The following is a 20,577-nucleotide window of genomic DNA, read 5'->3' as shown; positions in this document are numbered from 1 at the left end:
CAAGGGAATTCCAGATTAGCCTAGGTGACCTTGAAGGCTCTTTCCAACCCTGTGATGCTGAGCCCCATGTCAAAATTAAGCAAATTTACCAGCCTGGAGATGCAGGGATCAAAATGCACAGGGATCAGTGCAGCATTGCAACACTCCCCATGAAATAAGCTAATTGGATGAAATACCCATGCATGCCCTAGGAGGGGTGGGGGTTTGAGGACCAAGAGATGACATAACTTAAACAATTATAATCCAGGATGTTCTGGAAAATAATTTTGAAACAGGTGAAAAATTTGGGCATTGCACATAATGAAGGGCAGGGGAAACATTGTCCAAGTGATGAGAGGAAGAAATGTTTTTGTCTTAGTGAGTTGCTTGGTACTAAAGGTCAGGAATTTAGGAAGGAAAGGCTTATAATAGCAGAAGAATCCAGTAGATATGACCTGAGTCTAAATGAACACTGTGTTCACACAGAGGTAGAGAAAGAAGTAGATATGAAAGACAGTAAGAGTGTGATGATTGCCTGGAAACGCAGAGTGGTGAAGAAAGGGAGCATTGCTCACAAGTCCCTTGCTTCTGGAAATAGTGGTATTGCTCCTATTACAGGGAAGGTAAAGATGATAAGCATCTATGTCTTCCGTGTGCCTTGTTAATGTTGGTGATGGGTCTGTCTGCTCTTCCATGCCAGACCCAGGCTATCGGTTGGTTGAGGTTGTCCCTGGGCTATTGTGTATCATCCCCGCTACTTTTTTTTCATCTGGTTTCTGTCCCTGCCTGGAGCTCACAGCTGCCCCTCTGTTCAATTTGAGATGATACTACTTGGGATTGTTTAAATGTTGTCCTCAGGTAAGTCATCTTGCTTTGGTTATATTGAGATGAAATAATTTCCCATGCCTAATGAAATAGGTTTCTACCTAGTCTATAAAGTTCCCATTCTTTTTTTTTTTTTTTTAAGATTTTGTTTATTTATTTATTTGACAGACAGAGATCACAAGTAGGCAGAGAGGCAGGCAGAGAGAGAGGAGGAGGAAGCAGGCTCCCTGCTGAACAGAGAGCCTGATGTGGGGCTCGATCCCAGGACCCTGGGATCATGACCTGAGCGGAAGGCAGAGGCTTTAACCCACTGAGCCACCCAGGTGTCCCTATAAAATTCCCATTCTTTTTTTTTTTTTTAAAGATTTTATTTATTTATTTGACAGACAGAGATTACAAGCAGACAGAGAGGCAGGCAGAGAGAGGAAGGGAAGCAGGCTCCCCGCTGAGCAGAGAGCCCGATGCGGGGCTTGATCCTAGGACCCTATCCCAGGACCCTGGAATCATGACCTGAGCTGAAAGCAGAGGCTTTAATCCACTGAGCCACCCAGGCGCCCCTCTTTTTTTTTTTTTTTTTTTTTAAAGATTTTATTTATTTATTTGACAGAGATCACAAGTAGGCAGAGAGGCAGGCAGAGAGAGAGGAGGAAACAGGCTCCCTGCTGAGCAGAGAGCCCAATGTGGGACTCGATCTCAGGACCCTGAGATCATGACTTGAGCCAAAGGCAGCGGCTTAACCCACTGAGCCACCCAGGCGCCCTAAAATTCCCATTCTTTTTTTTTTTTTTTTTAAGATTTTATTTATTTATTTGACAGACAGAGATCACAAGTAGGCAGAGAGGCAGGCAGAGAGAGAGAGGAGGAAGCAGGCTCCCTGCTGAGCAGAGAGCCCGACGCGGGACTCGATCCCAGGACCCTGAGATCATGACCTGAGCCGAAGGCAGCGGCTTAACCCACTGAGCCACCCAGGCGTCCTAAAATTCCCATTCTTAAAGGTTCATTCTTAAAGTTCCCAATTCACTTTGAAAATGAAAGAATGGAAAATATCTACAAGATAATGCATATATCCTAATCTCCCCTTACAGAATATTTGCTTTAGTCTAGAAAGGATCCTAAGAATCAATGGTAGAGGAATCCTCATATGCAAAATAAGAATTATATTATATAGTCCATGTGTGCATAATCATGTAGGAATAATCATGGATTATAGTCCATGATATATATATATATCTCACATTTATCATGATATATATATATATATATATATAATATATGTGATATAATTATAATGAATTACATGATATAGTCCATGTGTGCATAACCATGTAGGAATGACAAATAAAGTGCTATTTGATTCTACATGTTTTAATTGGTTGATTGGTGTTTTTTTGTTAGCTGGTGGCAAGTGGAAGGGGGGCTCACCTGAATAAATACTGTAGCATTTATTCCATAATTTAAGTTGTACCACTTGAAAAAATTAGGCTTGGAAAATCTGATGGACTTCTGAAAACATTAATTTTTTTGAACTAATACTTCTATGACACTCATTAAATGTCAAATACTGTTTTAAGAGCTTCATGTTAGGGGCACCTGGGTGGCTCAGTGGGTTAAAGCCTCTGCCTTCATCTCAGGTCATGATCCCAGGGTCCTGGGATCGAGCCCCACATCCGGCTCCCTGCTCAGTGGGGAGCCTGCTTCCTCCTCTCTCTCTGCCTGCATCTCAGCCTACTTGTAATCTCTGCCTGTCAAATAAAAAAATAAAAATCTTTTAAAAAGTTTTTTAAAAAAAAGAGCTTCATGTTAACCTATTTATTTATTTATTTATTATTATTTTTTAATGTTAACCAATTTAGTTCTAACAACAGCCCTATAGGTATTATTGTTATAACCATTGCTTCATGGATAAAAGAACTGACACACAGAAGGTTAAATATTTGCCCAGGAGCAAATACCTAATAAGTATCAGAGCCTAGAATTAAAAAAAAAAAAAACTGGGTCAGTATTAAGATGCAGAATGTGCAAAAGGGCAATGATTAGTGAATATTTGTACATATATATGCGGGTGCATGTATAAAAAACAGCTGTTGGCATCACTCTCTTTAGGCAATATAAATTAATGATAAGATCTGACTCAGAAGCAGGGTCAAAGAGAAATTTTCTTTTCCCCTTTGTCATGGAAAGAAGACCTGACCACGAGCACTGTATATAAATCACACCAGTGCGAAGATTAGCTTTACTGTTAAGAATTGTAAGGGTAACAGAAACACAGGTATGGTTAGACGGTGAAGGAAGTCAAGAGAAATTCATGGTAATATGAGGAATGGGGCCACAACTGCTTCTCCAATGAGACGGCAGAGTACAGACAACGGAGGCGACTGCAATTTAACATCATGAAATAATTTCAAAAAATTACAATAAAATAATAATGTACCTTTTTACTACCTTCCTGTAAATTTTGTATAATCTTCGACTCTAGGCCTGCTGCTGACAATGGAGTTGGAAGGGATTCTCCTGGGCGTTTCAGGGATCTTCACCTGGATGGCAAGCAGCAAATGCCTTGTGCTTTCCTTTTTCAACTGTGCCTGCTCTTTAGCAGAGCTACCTGGGGGGCTCAGCGCAACGGACTCATTTGACAAGTGGAGGTGGGACAAGGAAGGCTTTAGACCGTCCAGCTCCAAAAGGCGGTAGGTAGCAATGTAGAGCCGGAGCTGGGAGGGGTCGGCTAGGACGAACTCAGACCTGGGAGGCCCAGGTGGCGCGAAGACACCCAGAGACCGAAAGACCCGAAGGAGCGGTGGACTGGACGACGGGGTGGGCAGTGGGGGGACCTACCCCGCGAGGAGGCGGGGGCGGCGCGGGCGGGGTGGGGCCGGGGCGGGGCGGGGTCGCCGGGAAGCCCTCCCTCCGAGTAGCGGAGGTGACTGGTCGGGTGGGGGGCGGGAGACGCTCTGTCCCACGCTCTCCCAGCGCTCGGTGGTTTAAAGATGGCGGCGGCGGCGGCGGTGTTGGGGACGCGGAGCCGCGGGAGGAACGAGAAGGAGAATCTGTGAGTCGTCGAGAGGCAGCGCGGCGGCTGCTTTGAGGAGTCTGCGTGCGGAACCGCCGACGGCCCTACCGCTCGGGGCCGGGGCCTGGGCTGGGAAGGAGAGGCCGGAGCAGCGCCGGGAGCCTGAGGCCGAAGCCGAGTAGGAATGTGACCGGGGGTCGGCGGGGGCGCGGGAGTACGCGAGCGCAGGGATGGGGCAGCAGGTGGGCCGCGTTGGGGAGGCTCCGGGGCTTCAGCAGCCGCAACCTCGCGGGATCCGGGTCAGCAGTGCAGCCAGGCCCTCCGGCCGCAGGCGGGACCTGGCGGGGCGCACCACAGAGGCCGGCTTCAATATCTTCACCCAGCATGGTGAGTGTGTGTGGGAGCTGGCGTGAGGGAGGCCGGGGGTGGGGTTGGGGCGGGGTGGGAAGGAGACAGGCAGCTCTAAGGGGTCTAGGGGTGGCGGGGTGCCTGAGAGTGGGGGCGGAATCCGCTGCCATCTGGGCCAGTCGCGGGAGGCGAGTCACACCCCTCCCCCCTCCCGTCTCCAGCCTGGCTGGCAGCTCCTGGGGGCGGAGAAGGGAAGAGAAGTGGTCTGAGGGGCGGTGGATGGACTGTCCTCTTCCCTGGGGCACACTGTGTGGCTCGGGGAAGACGGTGGGTAGTATCCGCTGGGGAGGCGAGGATGCTGGGAGGTGTGAGCTCAGTCCAGTAGGTGTAAATCGGTCGTTAGCGAAGGGAATCGGTTGTGCCTCGAGGGATTTGGAAATAGGAACTGAATCTCTGGAGCTGGTGGCGTATAAAGTATACACACGTATAAGTCAGACTGTGAACAGTGTCAGAATAGTGAGCAGTGACTTGAAATACTCTGATAAGGCAAAGATAAGGGTAGTATCTCAGCGCTTTGGGATTTCCACCCCTCAGCCCAGACTGGAAATGAAAGGCATTGCCAGACTGTCCTACGTTTTCTTTTGAGTAGGACGCGATTCTGAGAACCCGGCAGCGGTTAGAGGTTGGTGGGCATGGTTAGGACTTTGGATATGCACAAGAGTTTTCTTCCTACAGTGTGTGCATGTGTACATAAATCTTCTGTATAGTTTGGGACCTATTACTTTGACCTCATTATCAAGGTGTTTTTAGAATGGTTGTCTTCCAACTCTTTTGATCATATCCTCTTATCGGTAAAAGAGCACACACTCCCAAGAATTTGTTATCGTTAATTATATATGTACTTGTTCTGTTGTATCAATATGTTATGTAACTTATACATGCACTCAGAAACAGAATTTAGGAAGGGATGAGATGAAAACATGATGAGAGGTTTTTTTTTTAAGATTTTATTTATTCATTTTTTTGACAAAGAGAAAGAGATCACAAGTAGGCAGAGAGTCAGGCAGAGAGGGGAGAGGGGGAAGCAGGCTCCCTGCTGAGCAGAGAGACCGATGTGGGGCTCGATCCCAGGACCCTGAGATCATGACCTGAGCTGAAGGCAGAGGCTTAACCACTGAGCCACCCAGGTGCCCCTATAATGAGATTTCCAATATTTTTTTTTTCCTGCAGTCAAGTAGATCTTTTTGTGCTTCCTCTGAGCTGCATCCACACTACTTTTGGGACCAGTTTTCTAGAGGAAGGAAGAGTGGGGAGGGGGAAGAACAAATTGACCTTCATGGGGTTGGGATACCATACGACCTTAGGCTGAAGAGATAGATATGACTTATTATACAAAGGACTGGATAGTTGAGGTTGGATGAGGGGTGGCAAACACGTTTCACTAATAATAAAGAATAAAAGAGGGTGTCCAAATTGCACAATGTACAGAAGAGGAGGAAGAAAAAGAAGTGTGAACTATTTGTTAGAAATGGGAGTTTGGGAGGAAGTAATGATAGATGGTAGTATGCAGAGAGCCATGATCCCAAGGGAACTGTGGCTGCCAGCTGAGTTGTATCAAAGAGCTCTGGATTTGGACTTTGTGAATATGCTGAGTTATTTCTATATGGAGAAGATAACAAGTGATTTGGGGCTATTTAGGTGTTACATGTCTACTGTTAAAGATGTGAGTGAGCTTCTCTTCCATATATATGCACATTTTATGAAGGTGTTATATGTGAGTTAGTCTTTATTAAAATGACTTCCTAGAACAATGGAGGAATGGATGGCACGCTTTCAAGGAAGATCATCCAAGTAGCCTAGCTTTATGGTAAGTGTTAGAATGCATTAAACTTGGCCCAGCAGGCAACAGTGATTTTCTTCCTCCAGCACCTTATTGAAGACAAACTTTTCTGAGAAGGAGGAATGTCATGAAGAACAGAAAAGCAAGAGATTTTGAAGGATGGAAGGATTTGGATCTATGGAGCAAGGAAAAGAGGGCAGGCTGGGCAGGAGAGACAACTTGAGTATAAACAGTGGGAATTAACATGATTTCTTGGTGGGGTGGTGAGGAGACATCTGTTGGGAATGAAGCAAGTTCTGCAGGAGTCAATCCTAGAGCAAAAACTGCGGGAATCAAGTTCTGGTCCTGGCTCCACCTGGCTGTGTGACTTAGTTACTTGCCATCTTTGGGTTTCTTTATCTGCAAAATGTAGGATTGGATGATCCCTGAGGTACCTTCTGACTCTAAGATTTTATGATTCTAACTGAAGTGATGGCAAAAAAGCTTTGGGTATGTTTGATTGGGCCTGGGTGATGGAAAATGTGGCAGAGGAGTTTATATCAGTTTACATGATTGGCTAATTCATAGGATATATCAACAAACCCAGGTGTGTAATGCTGAAAGACTGGCCTTAAGTGGACGCAAAGGAAATAGGAGTAAGTTTGAGGGATATTTCATTCCATGAACAAAAGTTTTTTTGACTACCTGTTACCTAACTGGGCTCTGGGAATGTTGCTGTCCCTTATAGAACTTGAAGGACTTCATGATTCAGTATAGAGGATGAAAGAGAGATCACTTTGGAGTATTAAGGGCATGTACTCTGCGGCCATTCTGCCTGGATTTGAAACCCGCCTCACCTGTTTATTTGTGTGATTCTGGGCAAGTTATTTAACTTTTTATACCTTGGACTCCATTGGTAAAATGGGGATAAGAGCACCATTAATAATAGTACCAAGACTAAATTAGTTAATATTCATAAGGCACTAGTTGCCTGACCAATAGTAAGAGCTGATATTGTTAACTGCTGCGATTACTACCACTACTATTATAAAAATAGTATATTTTTAGGGGTGAGTCAGAGATTATGAAGTTTTGAAATTGGCTTAAGTAATAAGCAATTTTGGAAGTCAGAAGCAGATCAAAAGGATGGGACAGGGTAAGTTTGTTGCTGAAGTTTAGTAAGAAAAGACTGTCATTAGTAGATAATATAGGAAATAAAGGTTACTTTATTTACTTCTAGTACTACTTCTAGACAGATGAGTGTTTATAAACTTTAAAAATATTCTGGTACTTTTTTTTTTTTTTAAGATTTTACTTTATTTGAGAGAGAGTGGGTGCACAAGCAGGGTGAGGAGCAGAGAGAGAAGCAGACTCCCCGCTGAGCATAGAGCCTATTGAGGGGCTTGATCTTGGGGCTCCAGGTTCATGATCTAAGCTGAAAGCAGATGTTGAACCGGCTGAGCTGCTCAGGTGCTCCAAAGTGTTTATAAACTTTTCTATAGATCAGTGTCTCCGCCTTGGCACTGTAGATATTTTGGGATGGATAGTTCCTTGTTGGGGGGAAGGGGTATCCTATGGTTTGTAGGATGTTTAGCAGCATCCTGGCCTCTACTCACTAGATGCCAGTAGAACCTCTTCTGGCAACCCTTGCCTCCAGTTGTGACAACCAGAAATGTTTACAAACATTGCCCCCCACCTCGCTCCAGGGGACATTTAGCAAAATTGCTCCTAGTTGAGAACTGCTGCTTAGGAAAATGTAGAAGGGTCCCTGGGTGGCTCTGCTGGTTAAGCGTCTGCCTTGGGCTCAGGTCATGGGCTCAGTGGTCCTGGGAGTCCCACTCCCTGCTCAGCCCTCTGCCCTGTTCCTGTGATCTCTCTTTGTCTCTTGCTCACTCTCTCTCAAATAAATAAAATTAAAACAACAACAACAACAAAAACCTGGTAGATTCTGAATTGAATGACTAAATGAGTCAGATTCTAAAGCTTCTGAACCTGTCATTTGACATTTACATAAAAAATCTGAATCCTGGAAGTAGTGTACAAATAGTGGTCTTGAGTTTCAGAATTGAGATATTAGCACATAATTTCATATAGGAAATTATTAGGTCTGGCAGACTTTTGAGCTTACATGTGGGTTTAGATATAGGTCAAATAATTGTTTGTAGTTAATCAGTAAAAATGTATAGATGTTATAGAAGTGGGTTTGAGTCCATGATTTTTCTTCTGTAGAAAGACATGGTATTTTTTATTGTTAATATATGGGAAAGTTATAATAATTTGCCTCTCCAGAAGTGATTTTTTTTTTTTTTTTTTAAAGATTTTATTTATTTGATAGAGAGAGATCACAGCAGACAGAGAGGCAGGCAGAGAGAGAGAGAAGCAGGCTTCCTGCTGAGCAGAGAGCCCGACGCGGGACTCGATCCCAGGACCCTGAGATCATGACCTGAGCTGAAGGCAGCGGCTTAATCCACTGAGCCACCCAGGCGCCCCCAGAAGTGATTTTTTTTTTAAAAGATTTTATTTGTTTGACACAGAGAGAGAGAGCACCAGTAGGCAGAGAGGCAGGGGCGGGGAGCAGGGGGAAGCAGTCTCCCTGCTGAACAGAGAGCCTGATGCAGGACTCCATCACAGGACCCTGAAATCATGACCTGAGCTGAAGGCAGTGGCTTAATCCACTGAGCCACCCAGGTGCCCCTCCAGAAGTGATTTTTATGAAAATAATTGAGAAGGAATAAAAATAATAGGGCTGGCTTTGGTATGAAAGGAGTGAGTGCTGTATGACTTCTCTGAACTCAGCTATTGAACCTTTTTGGTGAGTTCCTGTTCTGTCACTAGTAATCTGGGGTTAATACTTCTTTTTTTTATAACCGACAGACCTTGCAACAGTTGAGTGATTTCACCTCAGCTTCTCTAATTTGCTGAAAGTACTACTAAAAATGAACCTTAAATTATGAAGTTTTGAATAACTCCTCTTAAATCAATTTCATCATTTTATTTTATTTTATTTTTTATTTTTTAAGATTATTTATTTATTTATTTGACAGACAGAGATCACAAGTAGGCAGAGAGGCAGGCAGAGAGAGAGAGAGGAGGAAGCAGGCTCCCTGCTGAGCAGAGAGCCCGATGCGGGACTCGATCCCAGGACCTTGGGATCATGACCTGAGCCGAAGGCAGCGGCTTAACCCACTGAGCCACCCAGGCGTCCCTATTTCATTTGATCTTTAAAACTATTCTCTTTACTCTGAAATAGGTAGGGGCAGGTATTGATCTTCCCGTTTTATAGATGGTGAGGAGTTAAAGGAATTAAATGACTTCCTAAGGTCACATAACTGTTAAATTATGGACCTGAAACTCATGGCTTTGCCTCCAAATTTTGCTCCAGTGAAGAGATTTAGAGAACATGGGTTTTAGAAGTAGAATTGCATTCACATCTCGTCTTCTGACATTGCTAAAGAGTTACAGCTTCCAGCTTCATAAAATTATGTACTAAGTATTCAATAAGTAGGAATGTTGTCACTTATTTTGAGATGGTTGTAGAGATTGTGTCAGTTGTATGTGAACATGTTTTGTAAATAAAACACTGCTGTTGTCATTTTGAGGGCATGCTAAAGCGTGGCATTGTCTTACCACTTACATTTTAAGTCTCTATTTTCTCTGAGTTTTTTTTTTTTCCTCTGAGGTGACTCTTGACTTTGAGAAAGCATCAAAAAGGTAGGGAAGGGGCGCCTGGGTGGCTCAGTAGGTTAAAGCCTCTGCCTTCGGCTCAGGTCATGATCCCAGGGTCTTGGGATTGAGCCCCATGTTGGGCTCTCTGCTCTGCAGGGAGCCTGCTTCCTCCCCACTCTCTCTCTGCCTGCCTCTCTTCCTACTTGTGATTTCTCTCTCTTTGTCAAATAAATAAAATCTTTAAAAAGAAAAAAAAAAGGTAGGGAAATTTTTGGGACCTGAATTCACATTAGGCCTTACTTTCTCTGAAAGTAAATGTTACCCCCTTTTTTTCCTTTCTTCCAATTTGAATTATAGTTAGTACACAATGTTACATTAGTTTCAGGAGTACAAAATAGAGATTCAACAATGATATACATTATGCTATGCTCACCACACGTGTAACTACCATATGTCACCGTACAGCACTATAACAGGACCAGTGCATATATTCCCCATGCTGTGCTTTTTATTCCTGTAATGTCCATAACTGGAAGCCTGTATCTCCCACACCCTTTCTCCTATTTTGCTCATCCTTCCCCCCCAACTTCTTCTGCTCTGGCAACCATCAGTTTTCTGTTTATAGGTCTGATTCTTCTTCTTGTTCATTCGTTTGTTTTTTAGATTCTATATGTAAGTGAAATCATATCGTATTTGTTTTTCACCAACATAATATCCTCCAGGTCCATCCATGTTGTCGCAAATGGCAAGATCTCATCTTGAGTAATACTCTAATTGGGTGTGTGTATGTGTGTGTGTGTGTGTGTACACCACATATTCATTCATCTGTGGTTGGACACTTGGGGCTGCTTCCATATCTTGGCTACTGTACATGATGCTGCAGTAAATATAGGGGTGCACATATATTTATTTTTTATTTTTTTAAGATTTGATTTATTTACTTGAGAGAGAGAGACTATGAGCAGGGGGAGCAACAGAGGGAGAGGGAGGAGACTTCACGCCGAACAGGGAGCCTGATGCAGGGCTGGATCTCAGGACCCTGAGATCATGATCTGGGCCGAAGGCAGAGGCTTAACCCACCCAGGCGCCCCTGAATTAGTGTTTTATTTTATTTTTTAAAAAGATTTTATTTATTTATTTGACAGACAGAAATCACAAGTAGGCAGAGAGGCAGGCAGAGAGAGAGGAGGAAGGCTCCCTGCCAGTCAGAGGGCCCGATGTAGGGCTCGATTCCAGAACCCTGGGATCACAACCTGAGCCGAAGGCAGAGGCCCTAACCCACTGAGCCACCCAGGCGCCCCTGAATTAGTGTATTTAAGTGTTATTCTCTTAGAATGATTTGTCTTAGGGGCTGGGTGTCAGTCAGAGGACACATAGCCCATGGTTCTTTTTCACTGACTCTTTTTTTTTTTTTTAAAGATTTTATTTATTTGACAGAGAGAGAAAAATCACAAGTAGGCAGAGAGGGAGGCAGAGAGAGAGAGGGGAGGAAGCAGGCTCCCTGCAGAGCAGAGAGCCCGATGTGGGGCTCGATCCCAGGACCTGGGATCATGACCTGAGCCGAAGGCAGAGGCTTTAACCCACTGAGCCACCCAGGCGCCCTCACTGACTCTTTTTATAGGAATGTTTCCCCCCCACCCCCTTGGAGAAGGTGAACCAGAAACACAGGCCAATGCAAATGTAATGTTTAGGTAGAGACCTCATTCTGAGCTGGCACATTTGTTTTCTGGTTAATATTTAATGACTTCATAATAAAACTTCCTTCATCTGATATCCTTTGAGACCTTTTTGTGCTTCCCTGCATTATTTTTACCTCTCATTGTAAAGTTTCTTTTTAAAAGCATGTTTTAGTAGGACTTTTATAATGATTTTGTGAGTCAGATGTGCTTTTTATCATATACTACACATAGATTTCAGAATACTTGAGAATGTTAACCTTGTCAATGTTAACAGATTTCTTTTGGAATAGATGAATTTGGAGTTTCACTGTAGAGTCTTCACCAGATTTTATAGAATAGTTCTCAAACTTTGTGGGGAGTTTGTTAAATACAGATTGCTGGTCCCATCCCCAGTGGTTCTGATTCAGGTCTGAGGTGGGATTTAAGATTTGCATTTCTGACAAATTTCCAGGTATTGCTGATGCTTCTTGTTGGGGGCAGCAGTTTGAGAACTAAGAGAACACTTTGAGTGATGTGAAATTAAGAATAGTAATGAATCAGGATTATTCAGAGATTGTCATTTGTGTCAGAAAATCTAACGTATTGATTCTGTTCTACTTAAAACTGGTTCAAAAGTCCATTTGTTCCAAGTCGGGTGTGTCTGTATGCAAGCGTCCACCATCTTAAACCATCTTTTGGTGGCACAAAGAGAGATGTCTTTTTGCTTTAGCCTCAGCTTTTTTTGATCTCTGAAAGTTCATATGTTTGGAGGTCTGTTGAGAGACTTATACTTTGAAAGAATCTAGAGTATTAGAGAGAAAGAAGGTAGGACACGGGGTTCTGTTGACAGATTTAGGGTGGGCCTTTAGAAGAAGTGGTGAAGAAAGAATTGCCACCTATTGACTGCTATGTGTCAGGCATGTTTTTTCATTTAAAAGCGTAAACCCCTGCTTGCCAGCTGAAAGAGATTAGAGCCCAAAGATACTGGGATACCTATTTGTAACTATATTTTTGGTATATGTTGGGCCTTTTGGAGGATGTGTCCACGTACATCTGTATCTGTGAGTTTTAGTTTTTTAAAATCTCTCTTGAGACCAGTGATGAGGTTTTCAGAATGGTAGGCCAGAGTTGGGTCTGTATATTCTGTGGCTATGAATTGAGACTCCCAATATTATGGTATAACAAAGGGAGCAGTAAGTACTCAGGATGCTGTTTGGAATCTCACTGTAATGTGGAACTATGGTCCTAACTTCTAGGCTTAGCGTTACTGGTATTTCATACTTAAAACCGTGTGTGTATGTTTGTTTGTGTAGTATGTACATTTATATATTTATATATAAAAATATATGTATTTAAAGATTTTATGTATTTGATGGAGAATGAGAGCACAAGCAGGTGAAATAGCAGGCAGAAGGGGAGGGAGAAGCACACTCCCTGCTGAACAGAGAGCCTGACATGGGGCTTGATCCCAGGACCCTGGGATCATGACCTGAGTTGAAGGCAGATGCTTAACCGGCTGAACCACACAGGCACCCCTTAAAATTTTATGTTTTATATAATTTAACATGGGACTTCTATTAATATATTAATATATGTCATATTTTATATAATTTTATACTTTCTCCATCTTACAGATTACAACTCTTTGCTTTTTAGAAATTACGATTTTTAAGATTTTTACTTATTTATTAGAACAAATTGGGGGCAGAGGGAGAGGGAGAAGCAGACTCCCCACTGAGTAGGGAACCGGATGTGGAGATCCATTCCAGGATCCCAAGATCATCACCTGAGCCCATGGCAGATGCTTTACCATCTTAGCCACCCAGGTGCCCCCGGTAATTGCTTATTTTAATACCTCTGAGAGAATTTTTCAGGTGTTATTTATTTATTTATTCTTTAAAGATTTTATTTATTCATTTGACAGAGATCACAAGTAGGCAGAGAGGGAGGAGTGGAAGCAGGCTCCCTGCTGAGCAGAGAGCCCTATGTGGGCTTGATCCCAGGACCCTGGGATCATGATCAGGTGTAATTTAGAACAGCTGTCCAAGAGACTGATGCTGCTAAAATAGATGTTGGTGAACATCCTTACTGGTTTGTGTGTCTGCATGTATGGAAGTGTGATACTGTATGCAATAACCCTTGGTTGCTAATCCTGCCTTTTTGAGTTGAGTGCATAATTTCAGTGTGTAAATTTATGATTATTACACTAGTTAGAAAAATTTCTCAGTATTGTTTTGCTTAAACTTTCACTCAAATACATAGGTTGATACACATTAAGTATAATACTGTGCCACATTTCATTATGATTGCTAAAAACTTAGGAATCTGTTAAGCCTCCCCTGTGCCTTTTTGCTTCATGCTGTAAATGTGCTGAGTCTGTGGTGGTAGAATTGCTGGCTTCTCCATGGTGAACTCTGCCAGTGTGGGGTTTTGATCTAGTAGGACACAAAGCTCCACAGGCCCAGCCAGGCAATTTATATTCTCTGGTTTGCTTTCCAAAGACAGGGGAGTTTCAGAAACCTTTCACTTGATGTGGTCAGGGTCAAAGAAAATGATCTGTGGCTTCATCTAATATATAGTATGTATGCATACTGTCTGTTAGCCTGTTCCTCTCTCTATAGTAATTCCAGCAAATTAAAATATCAATACTGAGTTAGGACTAAAGATTGCCACTTAGCATTTTGTGGTTCTAGATAATTACTAAGAAAACATTTTCCTAAAACTAGCATACTAACAGGCAGAGTTGGTATCACCCTCTGTTTGTTTCTTTCTTTTTTAAGATTTTATTCATTTGTCAGAGAGCACAAGTAGGCACAGCGGCAGTCAGGGAGAAGTAGGCTCCCTGCTGAGCAAATAGCCCCATGATGATGCAGGACTTGATCCCAGGACCCCAGGATCAAGACCTGAGTGGAGAGCAGATCTTAACCGACTGAGCCACCTAGGAGTCCCTTTTTCTTTCTTTCTTTGTTTCTTTCAAGATTTTATTCATTTAAGAGAGAGGAAGGAGCAGAGGGAAAGGGACAAGGAGACTCCATGCTGAACACAGAGCCGGACACAGGGCTTGATCTCATAACCCTGAGATCCTGACCTCAGCTAAAACCAAGAGTTGAATGGTTAACCCACAGAGCCACCCAAGCACACCCACTTACGTGTTTCTTACAGGAAAGAAAGGTTGATACATGAAGGTTTTTGTTAAATAGCTTCCTTTTTGTTTTGAGATTGTAGTTTTAATTGTATATAAACCTATGAAGAGGTATCGCAATATAAAAAGACCAAATTAATACAGAAGCATATAACCAAGACTAAACCAAGACTAACCTTTGATAATCCCACCATTCTGTTCTGTTGTTAGAGGTAAGTACTGTTCGTGGTTTGATTTGTATTTTCCCAGAACGTTGTATATATTTACATGTATAAAAGTGTACATACTTAGAGTTCTCTTGCCATTTCATAAATAGTATTGTACTGTATGAATTTTTTTCTCCCGGATTTGTTTTTTTTGTATTTAATGTATCTGGAAGACCTTTCTATGCCGTATGTGTCAATCTGCCATTCTTTTCAACAGCTTTATCGTGTTGCACGATTTAGATACATATAATAACCATTTTGTTTAGATATTAGCCATTTTTCTAAGTTGATGAATATTTGTTTACAAGATTATCAAAGATCTGTTTTTCTCTTCTGGTATTTTTTCCCTTTACATTACCAACTTGAACTTATGTGAAATATTTATCCATCCATCTATCCATCCATTCATTCATTCATTGATGGTTGGAACCAACTTAATATTTTTCCATTGCACTAACAAAATAGCTTATCAGTTCCCACTGCTTTGAAGAGCCATATTTCTCATATGTCAAAATCTTAAATGTACACACCTTTGAAAAATTATCTACATGATTCCATTCCTCTTTCTCTTCCTACACATTGTTTTACATATTATTTTATTTATAATAATTTGATTATAAGCTTAAAGCATATGTGTTTATTTGGGTAGCTCCCCATCATTGTGTTCTTTTTCAAAATATATTTGGATATTATTATTATGACCTTCAAAGATCACTAGGATTTAGATTGTTAAGATTTAGAAATTTAGATTTTGATGGGATTTGGATAATCTGTAAAATTACTGGGCGCCTGGGTGGCTCAGTGGGTTAAGCCGCTGCCTTCAGCTCGGGTCGTGATCTCAGAGTCCTGGGATCGAGTCCCGCATCGGGCTCTCTGCTCAGCAGAGAGCCTGCTTCCCTCTCTCTCTCTCTGCCTGCCTCTCCATCTACTTGTGATTTCTCTCTGTCAAATAAATAAATAAAATCTTTAAAAAAAAAATCTGTAAAATTACTGGTTAATTTGCAGGCAAATTGACACTGTTGCATCATTGTGTACTTAATTCGAAGAGTAGGGTATCCTTTTGCCTATAAGTAAAAAATGTCTTTAAGTAAAAAAGAGTTTTCAGTTACTGTTTTGGATATTTCTTGTTAGGCTTATTTGTGGGCATTTTATAATTGTTGTAATTTTAAGTGTCATTTTTTGGGTACAGACTTAGAAGTGGAATTGCTGGTTTATATGGTAGTTCTATTTTTTAAATTTTTTTGAGGAACCTTCATACTATTTTCCATAGTGGCTCTACCAGTTCACATGCCCACCAACAATGCACAAGGGTGATAACACTGGTCATCTCATCTTTTTTGGTTATAGCTATTCTAACAGGTGTGAGATGATATCTTATTGTGGTTTTTGACTGACATTTTTCTGATTAGTGATTTTTCAGCACAAGGATATGAAACATATCCTTGTTGGCTCTTTGTGTCTCTTTGGAAAGATGTTCATTTCCTCTGCCTGTTTAAAAAAAATTTTTTTTAAAGATTATTTATTTATTTATTTGACAGACAGTATTTGACACAAGTAGGCAGAGAGACAGGCAGAGAGAGAGGAAGCAGGCTTCCTGCTGAGCAGAGAGCCTGATACAGGGCTCGATACAGGGCTTGATCCCCTGTGACCTGAGCTGAAGGTAGAGGCTTTAACTCACTGAGCCACCCAGGTGCCCCTCCTCTGCCCATTTTTTAATAGAATTTTTGTGCTATTGAGTTATATAAAATTTTTCCTTTTAAAGCTCAAGAGCGTAATAGGTAAATCTTTGAGAAATCTATCTTAAAGGATTATTTCTGAATCTTTATGTAATGTACTACCTATATATTTGGATTTTGGTTGTCTTGCTAATTTAGGACTTTTTTTTTTATTATTAACATATAATGTATTATTTGTTTCCGGGGTACAGGTCTGTGATTCATCAGTTCAGAATACTTACCATAGCACATACCCTCCCCAATATCCATCACCCAGCTACCCCATCTCTCTCACCTCCCTAGCTAGTTTAGGACGTTTTGACTGTTTTCCTGGTTTTCACATTATTTGCCTAACCTATTTCCTCTGCTATCCATATATTTATATATATTTATAGATTAGTGGTCATTGATCTTTTTTCTATATCTCACCATTGGTTTCCATTATTATAAAATTTCACCAGGGACGCCTGGGTGGCTCAGTTGGTTGGACGACTGCCTTCGGCTCGGGTCATGATCCCGGAGTCCCGGGATCGAGTCCCGCATCGGGCTCCCAGCTGCATGGGGAGTCTGCTTCTCCCTCTGACCTTCTCCTCGCTCATGCTCTCTCTCACTGTCTCTCTCTCAAATAAATAAATAAAATCTTTAAAAAAAAAAAAAAAAAAAATTTCACCAAATTGATTTGATTCACTTATTTATTTCTGATTTAACAGTGTCGAACTATTGTGTACTATAGTCAAGTCTTCTCTACCTTAGCAGTTTTCTTTGGGTGATATGTGTGAGTAGGACTCTTGGTTAAAAGTAATAGAGACCAATTCTAGATTATGTAATCTATAGAAAATTTATATGGGGACATTGGCTGCTCAAGTACAATAATGCAGCTAGGTTGGTCCAGAAACAGGAAGTGAAAGGCTGCTAGAAACTCAGGCAATATTTATTTGTTGACTTTTGTTTTAACTATTTACTCACTTGATTCTTCCCTCTTAGGCATTCAATTCATATCACACTTTCCAGTTCTTTAAAATTTCTTTGATCAAGAGGATGGTTTATAGTAAACTTTCATTTCTTAGCCTCATTTCTAAACTCCTTGGACAGTCACTGTGATTGGTGGTGAGTTCACCCATAATAGGATTCCTTAGTCTCCATAATATTGACACTTGGGGCTGGATTTTGTTGTGGTGGTAGTGGGGACTATCACTATCCTACACATTGTAGGATGTTTAGCAGCAACTCTGGCTCCTAATAACTAAATGCCAATAGCACTCACCTAATTGTGATGACCAAAAAATGTCTGTAGATATTGCCAGTGTCTTTCTGGGGGTAAAATTACCTCTGGTGGAAAACTTCTGACCTAGAATGTGTTTGGCTGCTGTGGGCATACCATGTATGAGAAGGACTTTTCAGGAGAGTCATTGTGAGCTAGGTACTCCAGACTTTCGATAAATATTTTTGGGTTTTGGTAGCAACTATAAATTTAGCACTTTTTAAGTATTTTTAGGTATCCCTTTTAAGTGGGTCAGTCAATTAAGTGTCCAGCTCTTGATGTCAGCTCCGGTCTTGCTTTCAGGGTTGTGAGTGTTGGGCTCCAAACTGGGCATAGAGCTTACTTAAAAAAAAATTTTTTACTTAAAAAAAAAAAAATTTCCCCCCCAGGGGGCACCTGGTTGGCTCAGTCAGTAGAGCATGTGACTCTTGATCTCAGGGTCGTGAGTTTGAGCCCCACCTTGGGTATAGAGATTTTTTTTTTATATTAACATATAATATATTATTTACCCCAGGGTACAGGTCTGTGAATCATCAGGCTTTCACATTTCACAGCACTCACCATGGCACGTACCCTCCCCAGTGTCCATAACCCAGCCACCCTATCCCTACCCCGCCTCCCCAACAACCCTGAGTTCGTTTTGTGAGATTAAGAATCTCTTACGGGGGCATCTGGGTGGCTCAGTGGGTTAAAGCCTCTGTCTTCAGCTCAGGTCATGATTCCAGGGTCCTGGGATCGAGCCCCACATTGGGCTCCCTGCTCAGCGGAGAGCCTGCTTCCTCCTCTCTCTCTCTGCCTGCCTCTCTGCTTACTTGTGATTTCTGTCAGTCAAACAAACAAATAAATAAATAAATAAAATCTAAAAAAATATATACATAGTAAATTTATGAGATTACTCATCTACCAAGAATGACTGTTTGCTCTCTGATCTTGATGTGAACAGATTTTTTACACTTGGAATTCTTGAAGCCTTTGGGTTCCCTAGTTGAGTGCTTTCAGTTGTAAACATCAGTCAGAGTTGCAGCCATTTTTAAGCATGCTGTTAACAGCAAGGATTCTGGTGTTAGACTGTGTGGGTTTAAAGCCTGGATTACATTTGTGACTTTGGTATCTTGACAAAGGTATGACAAATTTAGAACCCTGGGAGACCTTGGAAATAGTATTTCTGGACAAGTTACTTATTTTCTCTGTTTTTTCATCTGTAAGATAGTCATGCTAATAGTACCTACTTTACAGAGTTGTGAAAATGATTATGTATAAAATTCCCAGAGAGTGCATGGTGAATGATAAAAGTGCTCAAAAAATGATAAAAAAGCAACAAAGCGATAGAAAAAAAAGTGGTAGAAAAGCAACTTAACAAAAATGGCTGGTATTTTTATTGGTTAATATACTTAAGTTTTATAAGTTCCAAATGATTTAAATAACAATTATGACCATGTTGAGGCCTTAATACAAGGTAGTATATTGTACTTAGACTTGTTATGTGCCTCTGTTTAGTTATCAGATTTCAGTGCTTCTGGATATATAGGTAAGTGTAGTTTGTAGTTTTATTCTGTTTTGACACAATTATCAGCATTCTGATTAGTTATCTCTAGCACTTAGGTAAATCATAATCTTTCTTCTCTACACGGGGCACTTGGAAGTCATCCTAAAGTGCTTTCTCATTCATATAGGTAGAAGAGCTAGCTAGGGGCTCTAAGGTAAAAAGGAATGGCGAACCAGTGGTGCTAACTCCAGAAGGTGGTAGAAGGGAGAATTGTATGTGGGTGCCCTGGGGATCATGACACTCCGTAGATAGGAATCCTTCTGCAGCTGGTCCTTTCGGAAACTGGAGCCGGTAAGCAACTAGAAATTGAGACTGCAAGCTCCATCATTCTCTTTCAGAGGCTACAAGGTTTTGGCATCTTTTTTGCTGTATACATCTGTTCAGTTTTCCTTTTCTTCCAGCTGGCTTTCTCCGTTTTAGCTTGTATATGAAGTGTAATGGCTGTGAGCTTCTCTTTATCATGAAAATTCTCAATATATTCTTTTGGCATTAATCCTTGCTGTTCAATGGCTCAGTCTTACTCTTTAAAATTTTTTTTTTTTTAAAGATTTTGTTTATTTATTTTATAGACAGAGATCAGAAGTAGGCGGAGAGGCAGGCAGAGAGAGAGGGGAAAGCAGGCTCCAAGCTGAGCAGAGAGCCCGACGCGGGGCTCCATCCCAGGACCCTGAGATCACGACCTGAGCCGAAGGCAGAGGCTTAAACCACTGAGCCCCCAAGGCGCCCCTTACTCTTTTAAAATTTAAATAATTTGTCTATTTATTGAATGGTCAGTATCTTTACATGGTTTAAAATTCATATGGTATGGAAATGTTCCTGCCACTTCCTTTCCTCTGGCCACTCAAATTTTGGCAATCCATTCACCAGCGTCTTGTGTATACTTCCAGAGATATAGTTTATATGTATGTGTATGCCTGTGTATCTCCCCAGTCCTTTTTTTTTTTTTTTTTTAAGACCAGTGGAAACATGTATGTATGCATTGTTTTGCACCTTGGCGTTTTCAACTTAATTTATCTTGGGGATTCTTTCATGTTAGTAAATAAAGAACTTGTTTCTTTTTTTTTTAATGCATGCATAGCATTTCATTATAGGGATAAATTATATAATTAGGTTGTTTTATAAACAGTGCTGCAGTGAAAAGCCTTATTATTTTTTGCAAACATATTAGTGTAGCTCTAGGATAAATGCCTTGAATTGAACTTGATGACAAGAAAGGATATGGATGGGCGCCTGGGTGGCTCAGTGGGTTGAGCCACTGCCTTCGGCTCAGGTCATAATCTCAGCGTCCTGGGATCGAGTCCCGCATTGGGCTCTCTGCTCAGCGGGGAGCCTGCTTCCCTCTCTCTCTCTGCCTGCCTTTCCGTCTGTGATTTCTCTCTGTCAAATAAATAAATAAATAAATAAA

General features: G+C 41.5%; 1 protein-coding gene across 4 annotated transcripts in view; it reads left to right on the top strand.

Moving 5' to 3' along the window:
- The first annotated feature begins 3,717 nt into the window (after positions 1-3,717).
- ABL2 (ABL proto-oncogene 2, non-receptor tyrosine kinase) overlaps positions 3,718-20,577 on the top strand; it is a 118,107-nt gene continuing 101,247 nt past the window's right edge. For 2 of the 4 annotated variants that reach the window (XM_004761995.3, XM_004761993.3), the window contains exon 1: positions 3,718-4,198. In XM_004761995.3, coding sequence (XP_004762052.1) covers positions 4,042-4,198 — 157 coding nt within the window. In that variant the 5' untranslated portion in view covers positions 3,718-4,041. The remainder of the gene's footprint in view (positions 4,199-20,577) is intronic. The other 2 variants (XM_004761999.3, XM_004761997.3) reach the window with 1 other exon arrangement.

This window comes from Mustela putorius, unplaced genomic scaffold, assembly GCF_011764305.1.
Source record: "Mustela putorius furo isolate JIRA1106 unplaced genomic scaffold, ASM1176430v1.1 tig00003942_pilon_pilon_pilon, whole genome shotgun sequence".
NCBI classification, from domain to species: domain Eukaryota; kingdom Metazoa; phylum Chordata; class Mammalia; order Carnivora; family Mustelidae; genus Mustela; species Mustela putorius.
The sequence above is the reverse complement of the archived record's forward strand: the minus strand, read 5'-3'. Positions and strand labels throughout refer to the sequence as shown.